Source organism: Culex pipiens, chromosome 3 (genome assembly GCF_016801865.2).
Source record: "Culex pipiens pallens isolate TS chromosome 3, TS_CPP_V2, whole genome shotgun sequence".
Taxonomy (NCBI): domain Eukaryota; kingdom Metazoa; phylum Arthropoda; class Insecta; order Diptera; family Culicidae; genus Culex; species Culex pipiens.
Genome location: NC_068939.1, coordinates 82,349,826 through 82,371,612, shown reverse-complemented (window position 1 = coordinate 82,371,612; position 21,787 = coordinate 82,349,826). Strand labels below are relative to the sequence as shown.

Sequence of the window (21,787 nt, the reverse complement as noted above, 5' to 3'; positions counted from 1 at the left end):
TGTTCTCCTCAAGTGCGCATAAACCTGTCCAGTCCAGTGTGTATCCATTCCCTGACAGTTGATACCGCAAACACACACACACACACCTTGCTTCGTATCACGAAACACATTCGCCGTGTAATATGATTCATGGGCTTGCTTGCATGCACTTCCCATTGTCCGTGCAAGATGACGCCCTGCTCTCTCTCCCTTCGTTGATTTATTATGTTTCACTTTTTCTTATTTTGTGCAGAAGCGCTGATGATTATGTCTCGCAAGGTGAACTGCTTTTGAGTTATTTTTTCATCCACTTCCACCCATATTATCATCACGAATTACTCGTGTTTGTACACGGGATTTTTTTTGTCGAGAAGGTTTATGTCAAGGCTTGTAAATTGTAAGGTCAGTGCCACTTTGTTTTCCTTTTGTGGGAGTTAATTACTCCTGAAACAATATCAAGTCAAATTTAGAGTTTGTGAGTTTTTTCTTTGTCTAACCTTAAAACTTTGAATAACGTCTTTCAAAAGCAGAAAAATAACGCAATAAAGTAAGGTCAAGCCCAGCAGCAATCTTCGTGTTCCCGATAAGAAAAAAAAAGAACAATCAAGGTCCCACGTGACCAGGTTATTACCATCTTTCTACGTTTTAACCGAGTTGAACGACTTTTTAATAGGGATGTCCACCACCCATCACCGCCTCAACCGGTTATTAGACGATCATTAGAACGTCTCCACGCACAATGGTGCAGGTCTTCGATGACGTCAGAGGGCTTTCCCCGACTTCGAGACCGATTCAATTGCGTGTTACTGGTAAACTTCCAGTGATTAACAATGGCGTTATTTTTGTGGGTAAAACGCTCAATTATTAACTTGAACCGGCTATTGATAGAGCGCTCTTTGCGGTTACTTTTTATAGCACGAGGCTCCACGTGAATTGGATCAAGGTGAAGTTTTTCAATGACGTTTGAAATCGAGGAAAGGTTCAACGATACGGTTTCGTCTTACTATTTGTTAAAAGAAATTCAAGTATAGTAATGTTTCCAAATCTCGAACAAAACATAAATGTTTTGGAAACAAAATTAAGCACCAAATACATTACACCTACATTGGAAAAGCCATTCTAAGTACATCCTGGGGGCGGTATCCTTTTCCCCCTGTGGAAAGGCTCACGGAAAAAGGATTGATTGAGTGTTTTGACGTATACGTTTTCCGAGCCTGCTTGATGGAAGCAGAAAAGGATCGGATTACGTTCATTACCGGAAAGGAAGCACACACACACACACATGCACACAGAGCGATTGGTGACGTCATGAGGTGAAGGCGTGTCGACGATTGGTCACTTTATGTAGTTTTCCTGATAAAAAAGAAGTCCTGGTTCAAACAAGTCCCTTCAGGTAATTTTAGATTGATGTACATATCTACCTGAGTTCAAGAAAGAATTGAACGTCATTATGACGTTATTGAAGTCTGTTTACTCTAGAGTTATCGTGACAATAGAGGGGGTTGTCTTAAAAAAAGCCATGTTGACACTTTCATGAAATAAATTGCCACCAGAAGTGTTCAAGGTGAGTTCTGAATGCTTCAAAAAAAAAAAAAAAAAAGATCTGCCCATAATACAAAATGAATCTATTTAAATATCTTAGGCCGTTGCAAATATTTTTCAAAGCTTATGCGCCCCCTTCTTCAAAATTGGGGGGACAAAAACATATTTGATCATAAAACTGGAAAATTCCAATGGAAAAAGCAGTCTAAATAACTCAAAACAATCTAAAATGCCTTTTTTGCATTGATAATCATATTTAGCTTATTTGGGCTCGTTTAAAAATATTTTGAACTTTTATGAAATTGCAATGTTTAGCACCGCAAAAAAGTGTGTTTTCCTGACGAAAATAAAATTTTCGTCAATACTTAAAAAAAATTGGAAACTTATGATTGTCAAACAACTTTACAGGTGTATAATCTATTTTGAAACACTTTTTTCATTCAAATGTTGAAACCGTGGCCTGTAATTTCATTTTTTTTTAACTTTTTTGCCCTCCCCCCCCCCCACGATTTGGTCAGATTCGAGGGACATAAACTTAAAAATAAAGATTTCACGGTTTAATTTTATTAAACCAAACCCATTTTTAAAATATTTTTTTCAAAACAAATAATTATAATCATAGTGAAATTCAAACAATTTGTTTGAAAACTTATTATTTTTTTTTACCAAAACTTAATTCATATTGAAAAAAATATTATTACGTGATACTTTTGAAATAAACATAACATTTAGTATTTAACGAAATAAAAAGACTAGAGAGTTTAATAATGAACATCGATTAAAGTAAGTTTCAATTATTCATTAATACTTTCTTCAAATATTAAAGTTGCAAAGTCAAAAGTAGCTCAAAAATATTAAAATAACAGAATTATGTGCCATTTGAATCTAATTATTATAGACTTTTCAGTTCAAGTTTTAATATAAATTAATAGAATTTTAATTTATCTCTTTTTCTGAATTTTTACGCATTGTCTTTCGCATTTTTTGTAAAACTAAAATAAACAATCTTTACACCCAGAACTGGGCATCGGCATACGAGAGGATAAAGAGCACGATTCGGTAGTAAAACGGTACTGTGTGCGGACGGAGAGGATAAATCCCGAAATTTCCGTGAGTACTTTACTCATGGGTTCATTTTCCAAATAAGTTCATCTATCAAAAAAAAGTACCGGTACCGACATTCGAACCCAAAACCTTCGGCTTATTGAATCGTGCCTTTGCCGTATAGGCCACCATGGTTCAGTGACTAAGTGGTGGTCATTTGTCCATATAAGCCACTCAATAGGATGAACTCGTCAATGAACGAATGAACACGCGAGAGGTCTTTACTCACGCAAAATAGTACTTTCCTCACGTTTCTTTTCGGGAGGACTTTCCCCTCGTTCTTTAACTTTGGGTGTAACATTTTTGAGAATTGAGATTGATTGAAGTGATCATGATGCCGAAAAAAACAAATTAACAATTTTGCATGATCTGTTGCAAAATCTATTTTTAATGGCTAGATTTGCAAAACGATATTTTAATTCTTACGTAGGACGTTAAAATTATGAAAATCAATTTTGATCTTAAAAAAGCATTCACCCAGAACTGGGCATCGGCATACGAGAGAATAAAGAGCACGATTCGGTAGTAAAATGGTACTGTGTGCGAACTGAGAGAATAAATCCCGAAATTACCGAGAGTACTTTACTCATGGGTTCATCTTCAAAAAATGTTCATCTATCAAAAAAAAAGTACCGGTACCGAGACTCGAACCCAAGACCTTCGGCATATTGAACCGTGCCTTTGCCGTATGGGCCACCATGGTTCGGTGACTAAGTTGTGGTCATTTGTCCATATAAGCCACCCAATAGGATGAACTGTTCCAATGAACGAATGAACACGCGAGAGGACTATACTCTCGCAAAATAGCACTTTCCTCGCGTTTCTTTTCGTGAGGACTATTCCTTCGTTCTTTAACTTTGGGTGTTGGAAAGAAAAACTCTTAAAATTAAAGAAATTGTTGTGGTACAACAAGCTTAACTTGTTTTATGTGACTATTTGAATGTTTTTGAAAATGCCATTTTATTAAGATTTTCAATTTTTTTTTTATAAAAAAATAAGATTGCAGTATTTTTTTTTAATTTATCAGGCTCTGACTCTACGCTTTTTGCTACAATTGAAATAATAATGTTATTATTCTATAGCAGCAATTCCCCACGAAAACGGCATGATTCGAAAAATATGTTCTCTGATAAGACTTAATGTTTTTTTGGGGTTCCTTGGTCGAAATAATTAGACTTTTTTTTTGTTTGGCCGTCGGGTGATTATCTCTGCACCAAAAATATCCGAGTGTATAGCGGCCGTCACTATAGCTTGTGAGATCTCTTCTTGTGTCTCGTGATTCCCAGCGATGTCATTCTCTCTCTATCACTCCTCCCCTTTTCCTCGACTATGCGCTCTCTCCGCGCAGTCTCTCAATCTCTCCGAAAACTGCAATGAAAGAACGCGAGATGGCGATTAGGAGCCGACCACACATGACGTCGCGTTAAACTGCGTTTGCAAAATTGGTTTTGTGGCGGCTTTTGTGGCTTAACACTGTTGCGGTAGGATGATCGTGGAAGCGGGAATGAGAGAGAAAAGGAAAATGTCAATCGCGAGTGGGTAAACACGAAAACGCCCAAGTAACCGCGAGGCACTAAATAGCGGCATTAAATCAGCATTATATTGGCATTTAATACCAGCAAATAATGCTTCAAAACATTAAATCAGCACTTTTCCCTTGAGAAATATTTCAAGTGGCGCACAGTGATGCCGATTTAATGCCTCACCGAAAGCTCGAACAAAAAAAAACTGCTTTATCGACGTCAAGGCTGGGGGGAAAAAAGGACAGCTAGCTGCTCCACACACTTGGTGGTGGGCCTCCTTTGTTTTTTTTCTCCTGTTGCGTTCCATGTGTGAGTGTGACACTTTGATGTTATTCTTGCATTTTTCTCGTCGATCTCCAGGATGCGCGCCAGCCAACTGATGTATTCGGAATTGAGTGTTTGTTTTGAAAGTTTTAATCGATGTGGTTGATGCATCGAACATTAAGGAAGACTTTCTTTCTGCTGTTTCGAGTTTCTGGTTCATGAGAAAAACCCGTTGTCATTTTGTTGGACGAAAATTATTGACGAGTCACTCAGCAAATTGCGGCCATCCAGTCAAGTACAGTACAATCAATTACAGAAGGCTTGGGGTTAATAGGGACAAGTAATGGCTAACGGCTAACGTAAACTGTTTTTCCGAAGAGTGCTTGGTCCACGGTTGGCAAAATTTCACAAAGTGTATCAGACTTCCAGAAAGCAGCTTTTTGCTTGCGAGAAAAGTCATTCAATTTACCAGAGAACTTTTGATAATGTCCTTTGTGCTATGGGCATATGTTTTGAAAAATTTGGTTTAATTACAGGCTGCAGTTTTCCACAAAAAAATAAACAAAAAAACACTTCAGTCAGCGGGAATTGAACCCAGTTCACGCAAAAATAAAACTATTGCATACTGGGGGAAATGCGCCTTAGCCTGCACGCTTATTGGAACGGTATAACGGGAGAAGGATAAAAGTCAATAAAAGCGTGCCTGGCTGAAATGTTTCCCGTATGGATGGGTTACTTTGTTGATAAACATCAAATGCTTTGAAGCACATTTTCAAGGTCGTAAATGGTGATTAAATGCCAGTTGTAATGCTGCAAAGTCTTGGTACTTTGAGGCATTCGCAAAGCTTATTTACTACTTCAAAACATTCGAGTGCTGATTTAGTACTGAATAAATACTTCAATTTAGTGCTTGTGGTTACTTGGGCGTGTTCGGCTATGTTCGGCGCTGAGAGTTTCAATGAGGAGAGAAGAGCAGTTGTATTTGAGGCATGATTAGTTGCTGAGAGATGATATTTTGATATTTTAGCAACCCTGACGCCGTGTTAGGGTGGTTCAAAAAATTGCATTTTTCGTCGATTTTCGCAAAAACCACATATTCCAAAATCTCATAACTCTGCGCCATTTTAACCTATTTTAGCTGCCTTGGACGCAAATGAAAGGATAGGCTTTAAAGAAAAAATTGTTTGGGTTTCGAAAATCTAGCCTAACATTTGAAAAGGTTGTTAAAAAAAAAATTGAAAATATTTTTATTGGATCCCTCGGGAAATTTTACATAACATATCAAATCTAGATTACATTTTCAAAACAACCAATGCGTCCTGGGTTTCCTATGTACATATGACTTTTTGAAAAAGAAAGCGAGAAATGATAAGGTTACAATTTCAGGAGTTCGAAATAAGATTTTTTGAACAAAAAAACTGGGTTTTTCGACGCGCCGCGCGCAAAAAAACGAGAAAATGATGAAATTGGGAAAACTAACTTTTTTTTACAAAAACTGTAATAATTTTAATATTTGAGCGATGAATGATGACCTATTTTTGGGTGCAGAAATTTCTGTTTCGACGAAATCGACGAAAATTGACGAAAATTACCATTTTTTGGACAACCCTAATACGGTGTAGGTCACCCTAATGGCCAAACAAAAAAAATCGTATTAAATTATTTCAGCCAAGGAAGCCTCAGCCAAATTTTGAGCCCGATCGGGGAACTATTTTTTTCGAATCATGCAGGTTTTGTGGGGAATTGCTAATAGTAGAAAATGTGAAAAACAAGCAAAAAATTGAAAAAGTTTCTATAAAATATGAAAAAAAACAACTTGAAAAAGGTTCTATATGAACCGAAACGTCGGAGAAGAAAGCAAACTGGTGTTTGATTTTACCAAGTGACCGAAAGCCGAAACGTAACCTAAAATAATTGTAACGGTCGTGAAAAACTACAACGAAAAAAAACAATTAAAAAAGGCAATACGTAGGGCAAATGATAAGACGTGGTAAAATAAGCGAAAAACTATCGGAAACGAACATTTACTAAATTAGATAAATGCAAATATAAAAACCAAAAATCAAACAAGAAAAAAGTCAAACAATAACAGACCAAAAGTAGTTCAAAATGACCTCTTAAACAGGGGAAAAATGAAAAAAATCGATTAGGTCGGCATCAAGTTACTGTTTGTTTAACTGACAAGTACCTAACAAAAAAAATGAGTTTTATTGCGAAATACGAGAAGCCATTTACTGTTTTATTCGATTCTTGTTAATAAAGATGCTTTATGATTGCAGTACAAGCATGCTTTAAGGTTGCAGTGATAACAATAACTGCACCTCCAATTCAATTATTACCAATTAAAACAAAACTGATTTAGACATGTAAATGGCGTGATTTGTTTGAATTGAAATTTCTATGCGTATGACCTTAACATTCAATTGATCTATCCTCAACCTTTAAACAAAGGGTAATTAGTACAAAGGCAATTTCCATTCAGTGTTCAAAACATCTCAAAACAAATATTGATGTTTTTTAACACTTGTTTTGAAATAATCCCGTTTTTCACTCCAATTAACCTGAATCATACAGACTGCGTTGATTGTTGCGCAAATGCTTGAAATTAACAACAACCCAAACAATTCGTCACCAACCTACGGACCATTATCAAGTCACAACCAAATTACACCCGCAGTGGGGCATCATAAACCAGCAGCCCAATCATTGCAACCCACCGTCCCCCCACAACGTCAAACAAAAGCAATGTTATCACGCGATCTTCATCTTGTCAGAGTTTCATCTCAGCACCGGCGATGATAAAGTAATAAAGCCTCGCTCGTACTATCAGCATCTGTTTGAACACTGATTAAGACCTTAATCGCTGCGTCAAACTTTGGCTTGATTCGGTGGATTAGGGCGAGCTTAGATGTTGGCTTTAGCGGGGGGAAATAGCCGATGTAATTAGCGAAGTACCGGTTCCAGGTGGACGCGAGAGTCACGCTAGAGATTTAGTAACTGCGAGCTGTAGATTAGTTAGATTGTAAAATTTATCAAAGTTTCGAAATTTTCTCAAAACTCTAGTAAAACACTAATCAAAATTTTCCCAATTTTCTAATCCCGTTTAGTTCACCATTACTGGTGGATTGCGAGTGAGTACCCGGAGCCGAATCAATTCTTTTTCTTATTTTCATCTTTTTTTTCCTGAGTAGTTTTCCAAATTTTTCCTCTCTTTCATTAATTTTTGCTCAGTAGAATAGTTCAGTTGATTCTTTCCAACAAAATGCAGTAGTTTAGACTTAAGTTTGTTTTTTTTCCATTCGCATTCCAAAAGTTACCAACCTCAAATCCACACAGCATAACTTAGAAAGTCAAATCCTCCTTTCTGCTCATAAAACTCTCATGAAAATAACCCCCGCAACTTTCCCCTGCTTGGCCGATCAAACTTGCATGCCCACAGATTGTTTCGATTTTTCTTCCAGAATTTCCACCTCAAACCTCTGCCCAATTCAACAGAAACATAAAATCAAACACAGAATCCCGAAAATGACCCCGCAGGCAGTTAAAGTTTTCCCCAAAATTTGAATACTTTGAATTATTAACCCACCCTGTGCTTACCCCCCATCACCTTTTTACACTGTAATAAAAGTGTTAATTGGGAAGGTGTAAAATTTTAAAGTGTGAATTTACCTCTTTTTGATGTTAGTTTTTTGCTCTATTATTATGAAAAAAAAAATACAAATTGTGTTTTTTGATATTGTGCAGAAAAAAGTATAATTTTGGTTCAAAAAGTATATAAATTTACGATTTTTGTGTACTTTTTCAACATTATGGTAAAACTACACGAAAAGAAGTAAATTTACACTTTTTTTACTGTGATGGATCGGCTGGCTTTGACTTTCTAATAGAGAGTTGGTCGGCCAATCAAATCCGAAAGGTGGCCTGTTTTATTTTGCTTCGAGAGTCCCTTTTTTCTCCAAGTCTTGAATAACAGAGCAGAGTGTTTGCTTATTTTTAAGCAAATGAATTTGTTTTGTTCGTTCTCCCTTTTTCGACAAGTTTTTGGCTTTTGAGGTGATTTATACGCAGCTGTTTTTGCTTTATATTATTCCGTAGTTTGAGTTTTCTTAGAAGTTTAAGTTTGTGAGATTTATTAAGGTTTTCGCAACTGCATGTTACCCTTTTCGAGTAATTAATTTTTATTTATGATATCATTAGTTTTTCCCTCATTCTTTGATATTTATTTCAACTTATTCAGATTCGCTAATACATTTACTCGCTAACATTGGCTTAACAATAGTTTTGATAAATTTTATGGCATGACTCTTTTACATTTTATCGAGTATTTCATAACGGGACCATCCACAAACCACGTGGACACTTTTTTTGGAAATCTCAACCCCCCCCCCCCCCCCCTCGTGGACAATTGTCCATACAAAAAAAAACATTTTTGTATGGAGCGTGGACAATCGCCATACCCCCCCCCCCCCTAAAGTGTCTACGTGGTTTATGGATGGTCCCAACAAAAAGGATAAACTTAAGGCATGAAAGAAATAAAATTAGAAAAAAATGTTTTACTTTATAAAGTTTAATGATTTTATAATGAACACATTTTGTTTGTTTGTTACATTTATTCCTTGGGGTGGTAAAAAAGCCTAGAATCTTATTTAAAAATCAAACAAGCATAATATTTTTAAACAACCCTTTCTTTAGGTGTCTTTAACCATTTTGGGTCATATATGAACCAAAAATCAAAATAATCAACATTTTACAATCGATTGCAACCTCTTAAGATTTGTATTGTTTATCTTTTTTTTTCAAAAATTTGAGAATAAAATGGGCAATTCACAAATTCTGAATTTCGGACTGTGACAACCTGAACAAAAAAAAAAACACATAAATTCATTGGCTATTTTCTTTAAAGTAGTGAAAGGTGATAATATACAAAACATTTTGTGATATTTTTTGTTTAAAAAAATTAAAAAGGCTTGAAATTTTTATTTACCAAATTTGCAAATGAAACATGTTTTCATTAAATTTGGAATGCCCTTATGAAATAGCTTTAAGGTCAATTTAAAAATTAAAATTCCAAATTTTGAGCCCAGTTTAAAAAAATATTGCAAAAAATATCATGAAATGCTTTAAACAAGAAAGTTATGCAGTTATGCATGGAGCGTGTCAGGTTGAAAATCAAGAAAAAAAGACCTCAAGCGCATTTAAAAAAACTTGTGGTGAAGATTTAATGAACCGTGGTTAAATGCAAAATAAACGCAAATTAACAAAAGTTATCTCTGAAATATTGTGAATATTTGGTTTGATAGTTAAGAGTTTGCTCTTTGGAGATCAATATGTAATTCCATCGTGCACCTTATGATGGATTAGCAACACCTTGACGTTCAATTACAGATGAGAAATTCTCTACCAAAACCCAAAATGGGTTATATTTTTAATTCTTGATTTGGATAAAACTTTGTGGGGACATTCTCTATGACCAAAGAAGCAAATTTGTGTCATTGGCTCACCCATACAAGTCTCCATACAATTTTGGCAGCTGTCCATATAAAAAAGGTGCGTAAATATTTGAAAATTTTCAACTTTTGAAGGAAGGAGGTTCCAAAAAATAGGTACACGGAAAAATATCTTGCCGTTTTTTAAATTAATTTTTTATTACAAAAACTCAATTTCTCAAAATGAGTTTTTTATTTTAAAGATTTTTTGAGTAAGAAAATGGAGGGTTGTTTGGGTTAAACTTTAAAAACTTCAATTTTCCTATTTCTTTTTCTTTACGCCGCTATATCTCAGCACCAGAGGTCCAATTTTCAATATCTCTTAGACAATTTTATAGTAGATTTTCTGAAAAAAATATTTTCAGAAATGGTCACTTTTTTTATCTAAAAACTGTAAATTTTTCACTGATAACAAACTTTTGCTGGTTGAACCAATTACACAAAATTGCTTCTTTAGTCATAGGGATGGCCCCCACAAATGGTCGAAATCGGCCTATTTCGTAGAGAATTGCTCAGATCTTAAAATGATTTTTAACTGAAATGTCATAATAGTAGGAGGTGAGCAACCAAATTTCTATCAATAGTTTTGAAATATTTGTTTAAACAGTAGAAATCATAAAATTGGATGGAATGAGTATTCAATTTTAAAGTTCAAATTTCCAGCCAACATTTGAAAACTTCATTTTATAGTGCTTCTTTTTTAATTCATATAATTCAATCTGAAAATGACAAAAGTTATGTCTTCAACATTACCTGAATTTAAAAAAAAAGAGTGAAAACTTTTCCTCACAAAACGCTACGACTATCGCAACAGCGTCGTCTCGTCGCATATCCTTGATATCTCACCATGCCACATCATTGGCACATGGAAGGATGACATCAGCCCGACACGCGTCCTTTTGCCCGTGCCTGGCTCCTTCTCCCCAGGTCCAAAGTCAGCAGGCGCCCAGTGTGACCAGTAGTGCGTCCATCCCGGGAATTCCCGGGACAAAAATCCCGGGATTTTTCCAAAACCGGGAATTCCCGAATCCCGGGAATTTTCATAATTTGTCCCGGGAATTCCCGAAATTGAAAAAAAATCAAATTTTGGTCTGAAAATTCAAATTTTGTTGTAGAAATAGATGAACAGTAAAATACATAGTAATCGATACGAACTTTAAAGCATTAAAATTTGTATTCGGCATATATCAGCTTTCATTTGACTGATAAGGGAAAATTGATTATAATTTAGTCATAGATCCGCAAAATGCCTGGCGCAATATATATTTTCTATTTAATTTTACGTAATTTTGAAGACTATTTATCATATTTATATTTATGATATTAAAATTGAAAATTATCATCTTAAATTATTTTTCATCAAACTCCGGATTTTGGGGCAAGTAACGAAATAAGGTTAAAACAGGAACAGAAAAAAAAATTTAGTACACCGATTTCCAAATGTATTGCTCTGAAATCTCCTGTACCTTTTCAGCCTGTATTCCTGATTTTCCCTAGTTGACGGTAGTAACTTAAAGAGAATTATTAAAATATGTTTTATATAAAATAAAACATTCAAAAGTTATCTAAAATTTTGCATTGACTGTTTTTTTTAAATATGAAGGACAATAGCTTATAGGACCTTTTTTTCAAAAAAAAACTCTTGTTTTGTTGTCGCTTCTCGTTTTTGTAGATATTTTCAAAGAAATTTATCTAGCTTTTCTAGTTGTGGCATATATTAAAATATATAGAAGAAATTTATTTATAAAACACTTATTTAATTTGAATGACATTGAAAATTTAAATTTGAACTTTTTTTTAAATAAAAAAAACAATTTTAATTTCTTTTAAGTTATTTAAAAATTGTCGTCCTTTTTTAGATTGAAGTGTAGATTGTCACCATTTATTATTATTGAGCTTGAAAACATATCAAATATTATGAAAACATACATTTTATGACTGCTTCAAAAATTTCCCGGGATCCCGGGAATTCCCGGGATTTCAAAAATATTTTTCCCGTTTCCCGGGAATTTCAAAACCCGGGAAAATTGGACGCCCTAGTGACCAGCCACGCTTCGTGCGTATGTCCTTTTACGTTGACGTCATCAGTCAGTCAGTCAGTTAGTCATTCAAGTCATGCTGATAGGTTTTTTTTCTCTTATTTTCTCCACTGAACCTCAGAAAGCTACTTTGCATTTCCTTTAAGCTCACTTTAATCCGAAGAAGCTAGGAGTTTTCCATCGGAAAAGGTCACCACAAAAAAGGGGAGGTTGGAGAGAAACCGACGATGGAATCGAACATTAGGATACACACACAAAAAAAACGAATGGTTGGCCCCATAATTTATGCGGTGAGAAGCAACAATGGAAAGCATAACTCTTGTGTGGCACGACACGGAACGGTGGAGCTTGTGAATGAAGATGGCCTGGGCTATGGAGCCGCGCCAGGTGAGATTGGTGGAAGGTGGGAGAGTGGAGAGAGAGGAGAAGATGGAAAACTGAGAGAAAGTGAGAGCTCGATCGATTTGAGAGTCTGTGGGATGTCTCTTGAGAGCAATTGTTGCATCACCAATTGGGTTGTTAAATTTTCATGTTGTCGGAAAATGGGAAAAAAAATGGAATATTTGGTGTTGAAATAAATTAAATATTTTTATTTTGAATAGAAAATTATATTCAGCCATTACACGTTAAACAGGAAGGATCCAAATCAAAAGTGCTCCGATTTGGCTCAAATTTAAAAAATACAGTATTTTTTGTTTGGCGATTAGGGTACTCCTATCCGAAATTGGGTGGTACGAAAAATTGCGATTTTCGTCGATTTTCACGAAACCACTTTTTTCAAAAGTTCATATCTCCGGAACGGCTGAACCATTTTCAGAGCGACACATTTCAAAAGAAAGATTATTAGTTGGGTTTTTAAGGAAACATATTTTGAGGTCCGAAAAAAACTTGTTGAATATTTGAAAACGTCCTATGAAAATTTAATTTCCTGATTTGAAGTTTTAGGGATTAAAGAGCTCAAGTCTGAAAATATTTTTTCCTGATTCCTTGTAATATTTTAACTAATATATCCAAAAACTATATCCATTAACAGGGTTCTGAGGTTTTTCGACGTGCCGCGCGCGAAAACAGAAAATTACGAAAAACGGGAAAATACTACTTTTAAAAAACTACGATTACTTTAAAATTTAAGCGATGACCTACACATTTTTGGGCGCTCAATTTTTGGGAATTGCAACTTTTGGTACTCAAAAAAGTATAGGTCATCGCTTGAATTTTATAGTTATCGCAGTTTTTTGTGAAAAAAGTAGTTTTTTTCCAGTATTCGTCTTATTTAAAAAAAAATCAAAACCTCAGCACCCTGTTAATGGATATTCGCAGTTTTTGGATGTAATAGGAAAAATATTACAAGGAATCAGGAAAAAATACTTTCAGATATGAGGTTTTTCGGACCTCAACATAGTGTTCGTTAAAATCACAACTAATAATCTTTCTTTTGAAACGTGGCGCTCTAAAATGTGGTATTTGCGAACATTGACGAAAAACGCATTTTTTTGGACCGCTTTACTTTGGATAATAGCACCCTAATCGCCAAACAAAAAAAAAATGTTCGAATTATATAAGTACTTCCATGCAGAGTTACCAGGTCAAAATTAGAAAAATCTGACAAAGTATCGATCAAAAATCTGGAAAAATCTGGCAGACAAAAATCTAACAATTCTCAATGGTAAAAGGGAGGGAGGATATCAATTAAGTCAAAAATTTGTAGAATTCAGGTCCTTTAATTGATTTACATTTAGATTCTCTTTAAGAAAAAGTATTTTTTTTTATTTCCAATTTCGTCAATTTTCATCAAAAAGTTGTTCAAATGAACATGAAGTGAAAAATCTGTCACATTAGCTTTTGCATTTCGAATACATTGCAAAAAGTATTTTGAATACGATTTTTTTTTTATTTATATATGTCATCTTTTCGGCTATAGTTTAAGATTGTGGAGATAGGGTATATGGCCCTATTTTGGACCTACTATGCAAAGCGTCAACATATTTCGCATAGTTCTCAGGAACGGTCTAACTAATTTGGCTCGTTCCAGGATTGTTTTGTGCCTTAATTTATGCTTAACAAAGTGTACTATTGAAAATTTAAAATAATTTAACCATTCCATTGTAATAAGCATTTCAAGTAAAACATTTTTTGGATGCTTTTTGGACTTATTGAATGTATTTTGGAGACATCGCTGAACCTATTTTGGACCCACACTCTGATTGGTTGAAATTTGGACAACTCGAATTGCGGCGTGCGGCGGCAACACGCACACTTACAAAAACTCGGTTTGATAAACCAAAGGGCCTATCCACGATTATAATTTGGAAAATATTTATTTCAGAAATTAAATAATTATGATGAAACAATGGATTTGAATTTGAAAACGTGTTTTAATCATATTGAATGGAAACTCACGCATCTTTAGCAGGTCTCTGTCCTATTTACAATTTGCATATTCTTACGACCTAATTGTTCAAGCATTAGAACATAAAAGACAACCCGTTATTACTCGCAATAAAAACACCTTATCTTAAAATTAAATGAATGACACAGATACATAACAAGTTACAATGAAAAAAGGTTCTAAATTTTACGCAGAGCTTATGTTCAAATATTATTAAACAATCAAGAAATTTTAAAGGGAGATTACAGCTTGTAACTTGGTGTGAAACTTTCTCATCTGTCATGTTAAACTTTACAGTTGCTTGACAAAAAGTTTAACTACATGTTGCACTTTAAAAACAATGTAATATTTGAAAAAAATCAAGGTATGGTATTCAAGGGTGCCTTTGATAGTCATAGTTTGTCTTGTTAAATGCAGATTTGAGGTTTTCAAACATTATTTTTACTTCGAACTTACCATCACTTAGGTTGCTGATATAATTTTTAAGAAAATCATTTATGTCAATACTTAGTTAACTATGTTTATAAGCTTTTTAACATAATACATATAAATTTTAGGAAATATTGTTAAAAATTCAGAACTTTGCCTGAAATTCGTTGAAACTAGTTTTGTTTATTAAATTATGGATTTATATTACATGTATAACTGAATTTAAAGAATGAATCAAAAGTTTTCACATTTTATATGAAATTTGTTTTACTGGAAATGCCTTTAAATTATGAGATTTTTTTAAATTATGTTTCAAAAACAAATAATATTTAATAATATTTATATAACTTATTTTACCTTTTCCTAGTAGAAGATTGTCCGAAGAATCCGAAAATGCATTCCATTTTACGATTAAAAATCATGTTCATTGAAAAAATCATGACACGTTGAGAAGATGAAAATAATGCTATTTATCAACATTTTCTTAGTTATAGTTAACTAACTTTTTAAACTTTTCAAAATTTCATGAAAAGTTCTTCATGAGGTACTTTGAGCACTTCTCTACCACGGTCAGTATGATTCCATGCCACTCCGTACGTATTCAATTTGTACTCTTCATTTTGCGGAAAAATATCAAACCTATCAAAGTCACCCCGGCTATATGTCTCAAATCATAAAATTCATAATGTTAACATCGCATTAACCTCTTATGCTAATTTTTTTTTCGAAGATTTTTATTTTTCCAGCTGGTTTAATTGTGTTTCTAACATGATTGACACGGTAAAATTTAAAAGTGTAATTTATTATAAACCAACGCTGCCAATTGTGAAAAAATAAGTTATACCTGTATTTTTAAAAATTATATATAGATAAATATGCAAAAATCAGTTAAAACTTACAAAAAATATATTGTCCATATGTATATTTCTCTGATTTGTTTGCAATACGTCGTAAAAGCCATCACGATCTCCGACACTTATTTGATTTTTTTCCGAACCAAACCAAATTTTGTTTGTTTTCCAGTAAAGAGCATTTAAAAGACGTGCAGATGATAATTCAAAGCATTTTTTATTTATAATTCGCCAATTGATCGAGAACTAATCGAAAAATTGATTTGTTTACAACTAGCGCTTAGGATCTTTTTAAAACTAACTCAAGATTTTTTTTAAATTTAATTCATACGACATTTTCAAAAACCACTCGTAAGCGATGTTGACAGCTCCTGTCACGGTGACAGCTGACGATTTAATGAACTAGACCCTTTAGGTTTTTCAATCGTTTCCCTTTCAATTCCAACAGGGTAGCCAGTTTGCATTTTTTTAAGCAAAAATTAAAAATGTATGCGGCTAAATTGGTGATAATGATGCTAAGACAAAAATAAATCAACATCAGTTTAAATTTTGGGATACTTTGCAATCGGTCCTAACAATCATCCAAATCTCTAGCATCAATTTGCATTTTTTTCGTTTAAAAAACATATTTTCATTGTTTCTGTCAATCATTTGCTTTTTAAAGCTTAGATTTCATTCAAATAATTACAGTAAAGAAATTCAATTCAAAATATTAAATTAAAAAATTTCAATCAATTTCAATGAAATATCGAAATAAATTGATAAACAAAACTGGCAACACCTTGTTATGCATGTGTTGGTGATAGCCTTGAACCGACGGCAAAGTAGCTCCAAAAACAGATCCAACGCGGCTGATTTGAAAAGATATTTTGAAATGAGTTATTTTCGATAATAGAATAGTTATTTCAATGGTTTAGTGACGGAAAACAAGAAAGAATTAAATAAACAACAGTTACATTGCTCGGAAACCGGACGAAATTGCTTGGTGTCAGTGCAAAACAGAAAAAATTATCATGGTGTCGCGAGCCAAATCTGATAAGCAACGAGGCCGGAATTTTTGGACCTAATCGATGTGCTAGGAAAATGAAAGGAAGTTCGAATGGCGTTGGAAAAAGTGGCTGAAAAAGCGGAAATAATCAAAAATGTTAACATTTTTGGGAGAGGTAAGATACAAAACGATCCTGCCTACACTTTCTGTTGGTTGGATTCAGTGAATTCGTACTTTAAAAGCCTGAACTACTTCGATTCTTAAAAATAGGTCCAAAATAGGTACTAGGTCCAAAATAGGGTCATATACCCTATAATTTATTTAAAATATGGTTCTTTAAAAAAAACTTAAATATTTTAATCAAAATTTCAAAATCCATATTGACCAAGTTGGCACTTTTTTTGATAAAGTTCATCGGTTTCAAGTTTAAGGCATGTTTAGTAATTTTGTTGAAATGTTGAAAAAATGTTCTTTTTTTTGGCAATTTGAAATACTTCGTGAAGATTAAGTACAAGCTAATTATTTTTTTCAAATAAGATTTTTTTTAAATAATTTGAAAATTTAACATATGTGCTTTTTTCAATAAAAATAATGTATTTTTTTTTTAAATATACATCAACGATTTGAAAGGGCTAAAGACATTTAAGTTTGACATTTTAATATGAGGCTGAGGCTGAGGCTATATCTCAGTAACTAGCAGTCCGATAAACAAAGTCCAATAATGAAAAAAAATGTAGGAATTTTTATCTAATTTTTAAATAGCAAAAAAAATATATTTAAAAAAAATCACATAAAATGCTTGTAAATGGAAAACGGTACACTTTTTTAAAACAACTGTAAAGTCGCTTTTGGTTGAAAATTTGCTTTTGTATTTCAAATGGTTTACAAAAAAAAAAGTTTGACAATATTTTTGATATTTTCAAAATTCATCATATCTTCAAAAATGTTTATCTTTGGTACCATATTTAGCACCATTCTATACTCTATCCCAGAAGATGCTTTGTAAGTTCTCCAAAACATATAAAAAAATCCAAAATTAAAAAAAAATGCATTTTTGGGAATTTAACTTTTGGTCATTAAAATCAAATAAAAAGACACCAAATCGATCAGGGAATCCTTTCCATGTGGATACAGAACTTTGAATATACAGTTGCCCATTTTGTATAACCAGCCTGCAAAATTGGCTTCTCTTGCCACAGGGAATGCATTGACAAAGTTTCATTCGAATAAAAAATTCAAAATTATAAATCTCAAAAAAATACTGAGGAGGTTTACAAATTTATTAATTCGTGCTTGCCATTTCTTTAGGGCACATAACTTTACTAAACAATAGTGTGTCCCTTTCACACCTTATGTAAACTGTCATTTGAGTGAAAGGGATACACAATTGTTTAAAAAAGTTTTGGGCCCTCTTGAAAAGTTAGTCTCCAATTGTTATAACAAAAACCTTATAAAAACTAATCTTAAACCCACCTTGTTTCAACCTAATGCCGGTCCAGTTTCTCCACTCTCAACCATAAATACTCTTTCAAAACAAATCCACCAACTTAAATTCTCTCTTTTTCGCTCTCAGAGACGCAACAGCCCTTTCTCACTTCTCACGGCTCAGCGCTCAGTTTTCCCAGCTCGTGGCCGCGTTTTTGCTCCCATCGTTCAGTAGCCAACAGAGTATCGGTTCGAATAGTTTCGTTTTGCTGTGCTGTGTCTTTGCCTTTGCCACTGACCGTCAGTCAGTCAGTTTGTCAGAGTTTGGTTGGATTTTTCCCTCTCTCGCGCGGCTGTTTTTTCGGGACTTTTTTAGTTTTGTTCGGTTTTTGCTTTTTGAGGGAGGAAAATTCGCTGTACGTCAATCCGTCGGGACCAATTCGGAAACATACCTGAAAATCGTTTTTTGGAGGTTTGTTGAGAGGAAAATTGTGCATTTGATTTGTTTTCGATGGAAGAATTGTGGTTCTTCTAAAGAAATGCAACAAATTTCAGCTGTTTTAGTGTATTTGTGAGCAAAGTGGTTTGATTAGTGAAAATGCTGATGAAATCACACTTTTACAGTGAAGACCTTTAGAAATCTGTGTGTTTCATATGCATTGAATCAAGAAAATCAATTGCCCTCTGGAAACTAATCCAGCCACGAAACGTGGAAATTTTCTAGTCAGCAAGGAAAACAATCGACGATGAGAGGAAAAACTTTTGTGCGCGGCTGTGTCTGTGTGTGATTTTGTGTACGAAAAACCTTAACAAAAACGGAAAGGAAAATGCCGATGACGCTGCCAACAGAGTGCTTCTTGTTCTTCGTTTTCTCATTTGGGGTTTTCCTGGGGGTCCTCCAAGTGCGGCAGGAGGAGAAGCGAAAATCTATTTATAAAATAATTTCCAATTTGTGTGAGAGTTTTCCACCGAGCTTTTCCACGGGCGCTCTCTCCTTCGACTTCGCCGCTCCTCTTCTACCTGAGTTGTGGGAGGGCACGCCGGCAATGATGGCGGCACGGCAGTTGCAAATAATGTTGCGTCCAACCTGAAGTTGCTGGAGTGGAAAAGGCTGTATTGAAATGTTGTCGGGAGATTATTTTCAAGATGTTATGGAGGAGTTTGGGCTTTTGGATGTTTGATAATTATGATGAGCTCTTTAAAGAGTGGGTTGCCATTTGCATGGTTTTCTTGTTTTCTTGAAGAAAGCTTTTTAAACATGTTTGAATTTTTGAATCAGGGCTTTGCAATCTTTTGAATCTAAAATTCAGCATCACATATTGCAGATTTCTTTGCATGATAGTGAAAATTAGATTTTAATTTTGTTTGATAATATATTTACAATGTTAAAATCATTAGCATTATAGAATAAACATTACCAATTCAATAAAATAATGGCTTTATTATTGTTTTGTGTGTTTTTCTGTGCTTTTTGTAGCTAAACTCACATTTTTGTAACAATAACATCCCACTATTGGATGCTTCTGTGCCTGTGTGTTAGCATAAGAGAGCACAGAGGCATCGAATTATGGAATATACAATTTGAGGCGTGTTTTGCTACACTTGATGAAGAAATCTTAAAATGCAGAATTTTGTTGAGCAATACAAACAACTTTACAAATAAAATAGCATGAAAATAGCCAAAACCAGTCTCTTAAAACAGCAGTCTCGACTGAAATGATGCTTTTTTTTCTGGATATTAACAAATAACCACCAAAGTATTTTGAGAGAGTTCCGAAAATTTTGAGATGACTAACTTGCATTTTTCTTTAAAAGAAAACCAAGTTTCATTGTTTTTCCAGTTTAGATTATTTGTAGGATGTTTTGATGAACAATTTCAAGCACTTCGTAAATAAGTTGCAAACTGATCGTTAAGGGTGCACAGCAACCAAAAAAGTTGTTATCTTCATACGGACTGAATCCTGCAACAATCTGATTGTAAAAACAGTTTAAATTTGTTGTAAATTACTATCAAGACGGCATATTGATTGTTCCCGATTTTTGAAAAATTATCCCTCAAACTTGAGAATTTTTTTCTTAAATTTTTGTAATTACTAAGTGTGCTTTTTTGAATGATCAGCGTAATTTTTTTTTTTTACACGGAGAAAAAAGAGTTCCCAAAATCGTGAACATGCGTTCATGAAAATGGGAACCACGAACAAAGTGTTCAAATCCCATGGTACGTTTTTGAAAAACGTACCATGCAATTTGAACACTTTGTTCGTGGTTCCCATTTTCATGAACGCATGTTCACGATTTTGGGAACTCTTTTTTCTCCGTGTACATAAACCCAAAATTAATATTAACTATAAAACAACTTTTTTTTATTGATGTGTCAGCTTGATTTTCCAAATTATTACTTATTGGTGCTTATTTCACTAAAAATTACGTTGTCTAGAGTACTGTAGCATAACAAGCAAAGAATAATGTTTTTTTTTTAAATATGAACATTTATCTAGATTTTCGTGATTTTTTTTAATTTCTGTCCATGCATTTCCTTTGTCAAATGAAGTCATTTTGTTTCATAAGTTTATTCATACGAGGCTCCATTCAATTTTGTGGACTGGTCTTACAAAATGAGTTCGAGAATATTTGAAAATCTGTTTCTTGATAAGAGATTTTTTGATCGATTTAGTGTCTTCGGCAAAGTTTTAAATAATCGGTCCAAGGAATTAACAAAATCCTGCCCTTTAATGTTAAAAATAATTTTGATTTTTTAGAACCAATGTAACTCTTTTTAAAAAGCTTAAAACGATTACTACAAAGTGACAACATTTAAACTCAAAGAGGTTGTATCTTAGCAATCATCAGTTTCTCTAACAAAATCATGAATTAAAAAAAATAAAATGATCTGCGTTTTTTTTTAAATATTGTTTGCAGGGTGCTTTTCCATCTTGAAGTATTTTTAAATTGCATAATTTTGAACATTTTTCAGAATAAATACCAAAATGTGCCTATAACTTCAAAACGGTTATTAAGAAATGTGATTTTGCATCTAAAAATGATTTTTAAAATTTAGTTTGAGAATATTTCATTTTTTATTTTTATTATCAGATTTTGCACTGTCCTAAACTCTAGCGCAAAAGATGCCTTTTTTAGCCCTCTAAAATAAATCAACATCATTTTTTGGAAAATTTCGTAAGCTAAATCGAGACACTTTCTTTGATCATCTTTGTTTTAGAAGAAGAAAAAAATATTTGAGATCAATAAGGATCTTATCAACCAGAGCTTTTGCACCAAGATTTTTGTTATATTTATTTTAGTATCTTCAAAACTACGGGAACTATTGAAACATTTTTTAATTCATCCCGTTATGTACTGTCTACAAAGAAATTTACAACAAAGTATGACTTTTTTACAATCAATTTGTTGCAGGATTGAATCCATAAGTTTGACAATTTTGGATAAAGAAGACAACAACTTCTTTGGTTGCTGTGCACCCTTAAATATTTTTTGAAAATGGGCGTCAAATAAAAGATATTTAGATTATATTTTCAAAAGGTCATATCTGCATAGAAAACCCCTGCGTAGATAATTATATTTTGCATGTTTGAGCTCATTTAAAAATATTTTTAGATTTAGTAAAATTGTGATGTATAGTACCGTGAAAAAGTTGTTTTTTAGTACCGTGAAAATTTCGTCTTTGTTTGGATATTTTGGTGGCAAAACAACAGTACTTGTGTAAAATGTAGAGGTGGGCAAAACCGCTCTGTTTTAGGAGCCGCTCAT

At 33.6% G+C, this 21,787-nt stretch overlaps 1 protein-coding gene across 8 annotated transcripts in view; it reads left to right on the top strand.

Annotated features, from left to right (window-relative positions):
* The window catches only part of LOC120421337 (protein GDAP2 homolog), a 150,600-nt gene that overhangs the window by 93,022 nt on the left and 35,791 nt on the right, over positions 1-21,787 (top strand). For 4 of the 8 annotated variants that reach the window (XM_039584511.2, XM_039584510.2, XM_039584513.2 and 1 more), the window contains one exon: positions 7,520-7,543. The exons of 3 other annotated variants lie outside the window; for them this stretch is intronic. In XM_039584511.2, the coding sequence (XP_039440445.1) occupies positions 7,520-7,543 (24 nt within the window). Of the gene's footprint in view, positions 1-7,519; positions 7,544-18,248; positions 18,492-21,787 lie in introns of those variants that run through there. One more of the 8 variants, XM_039584517.2, reaches the window with a different exon arrangement.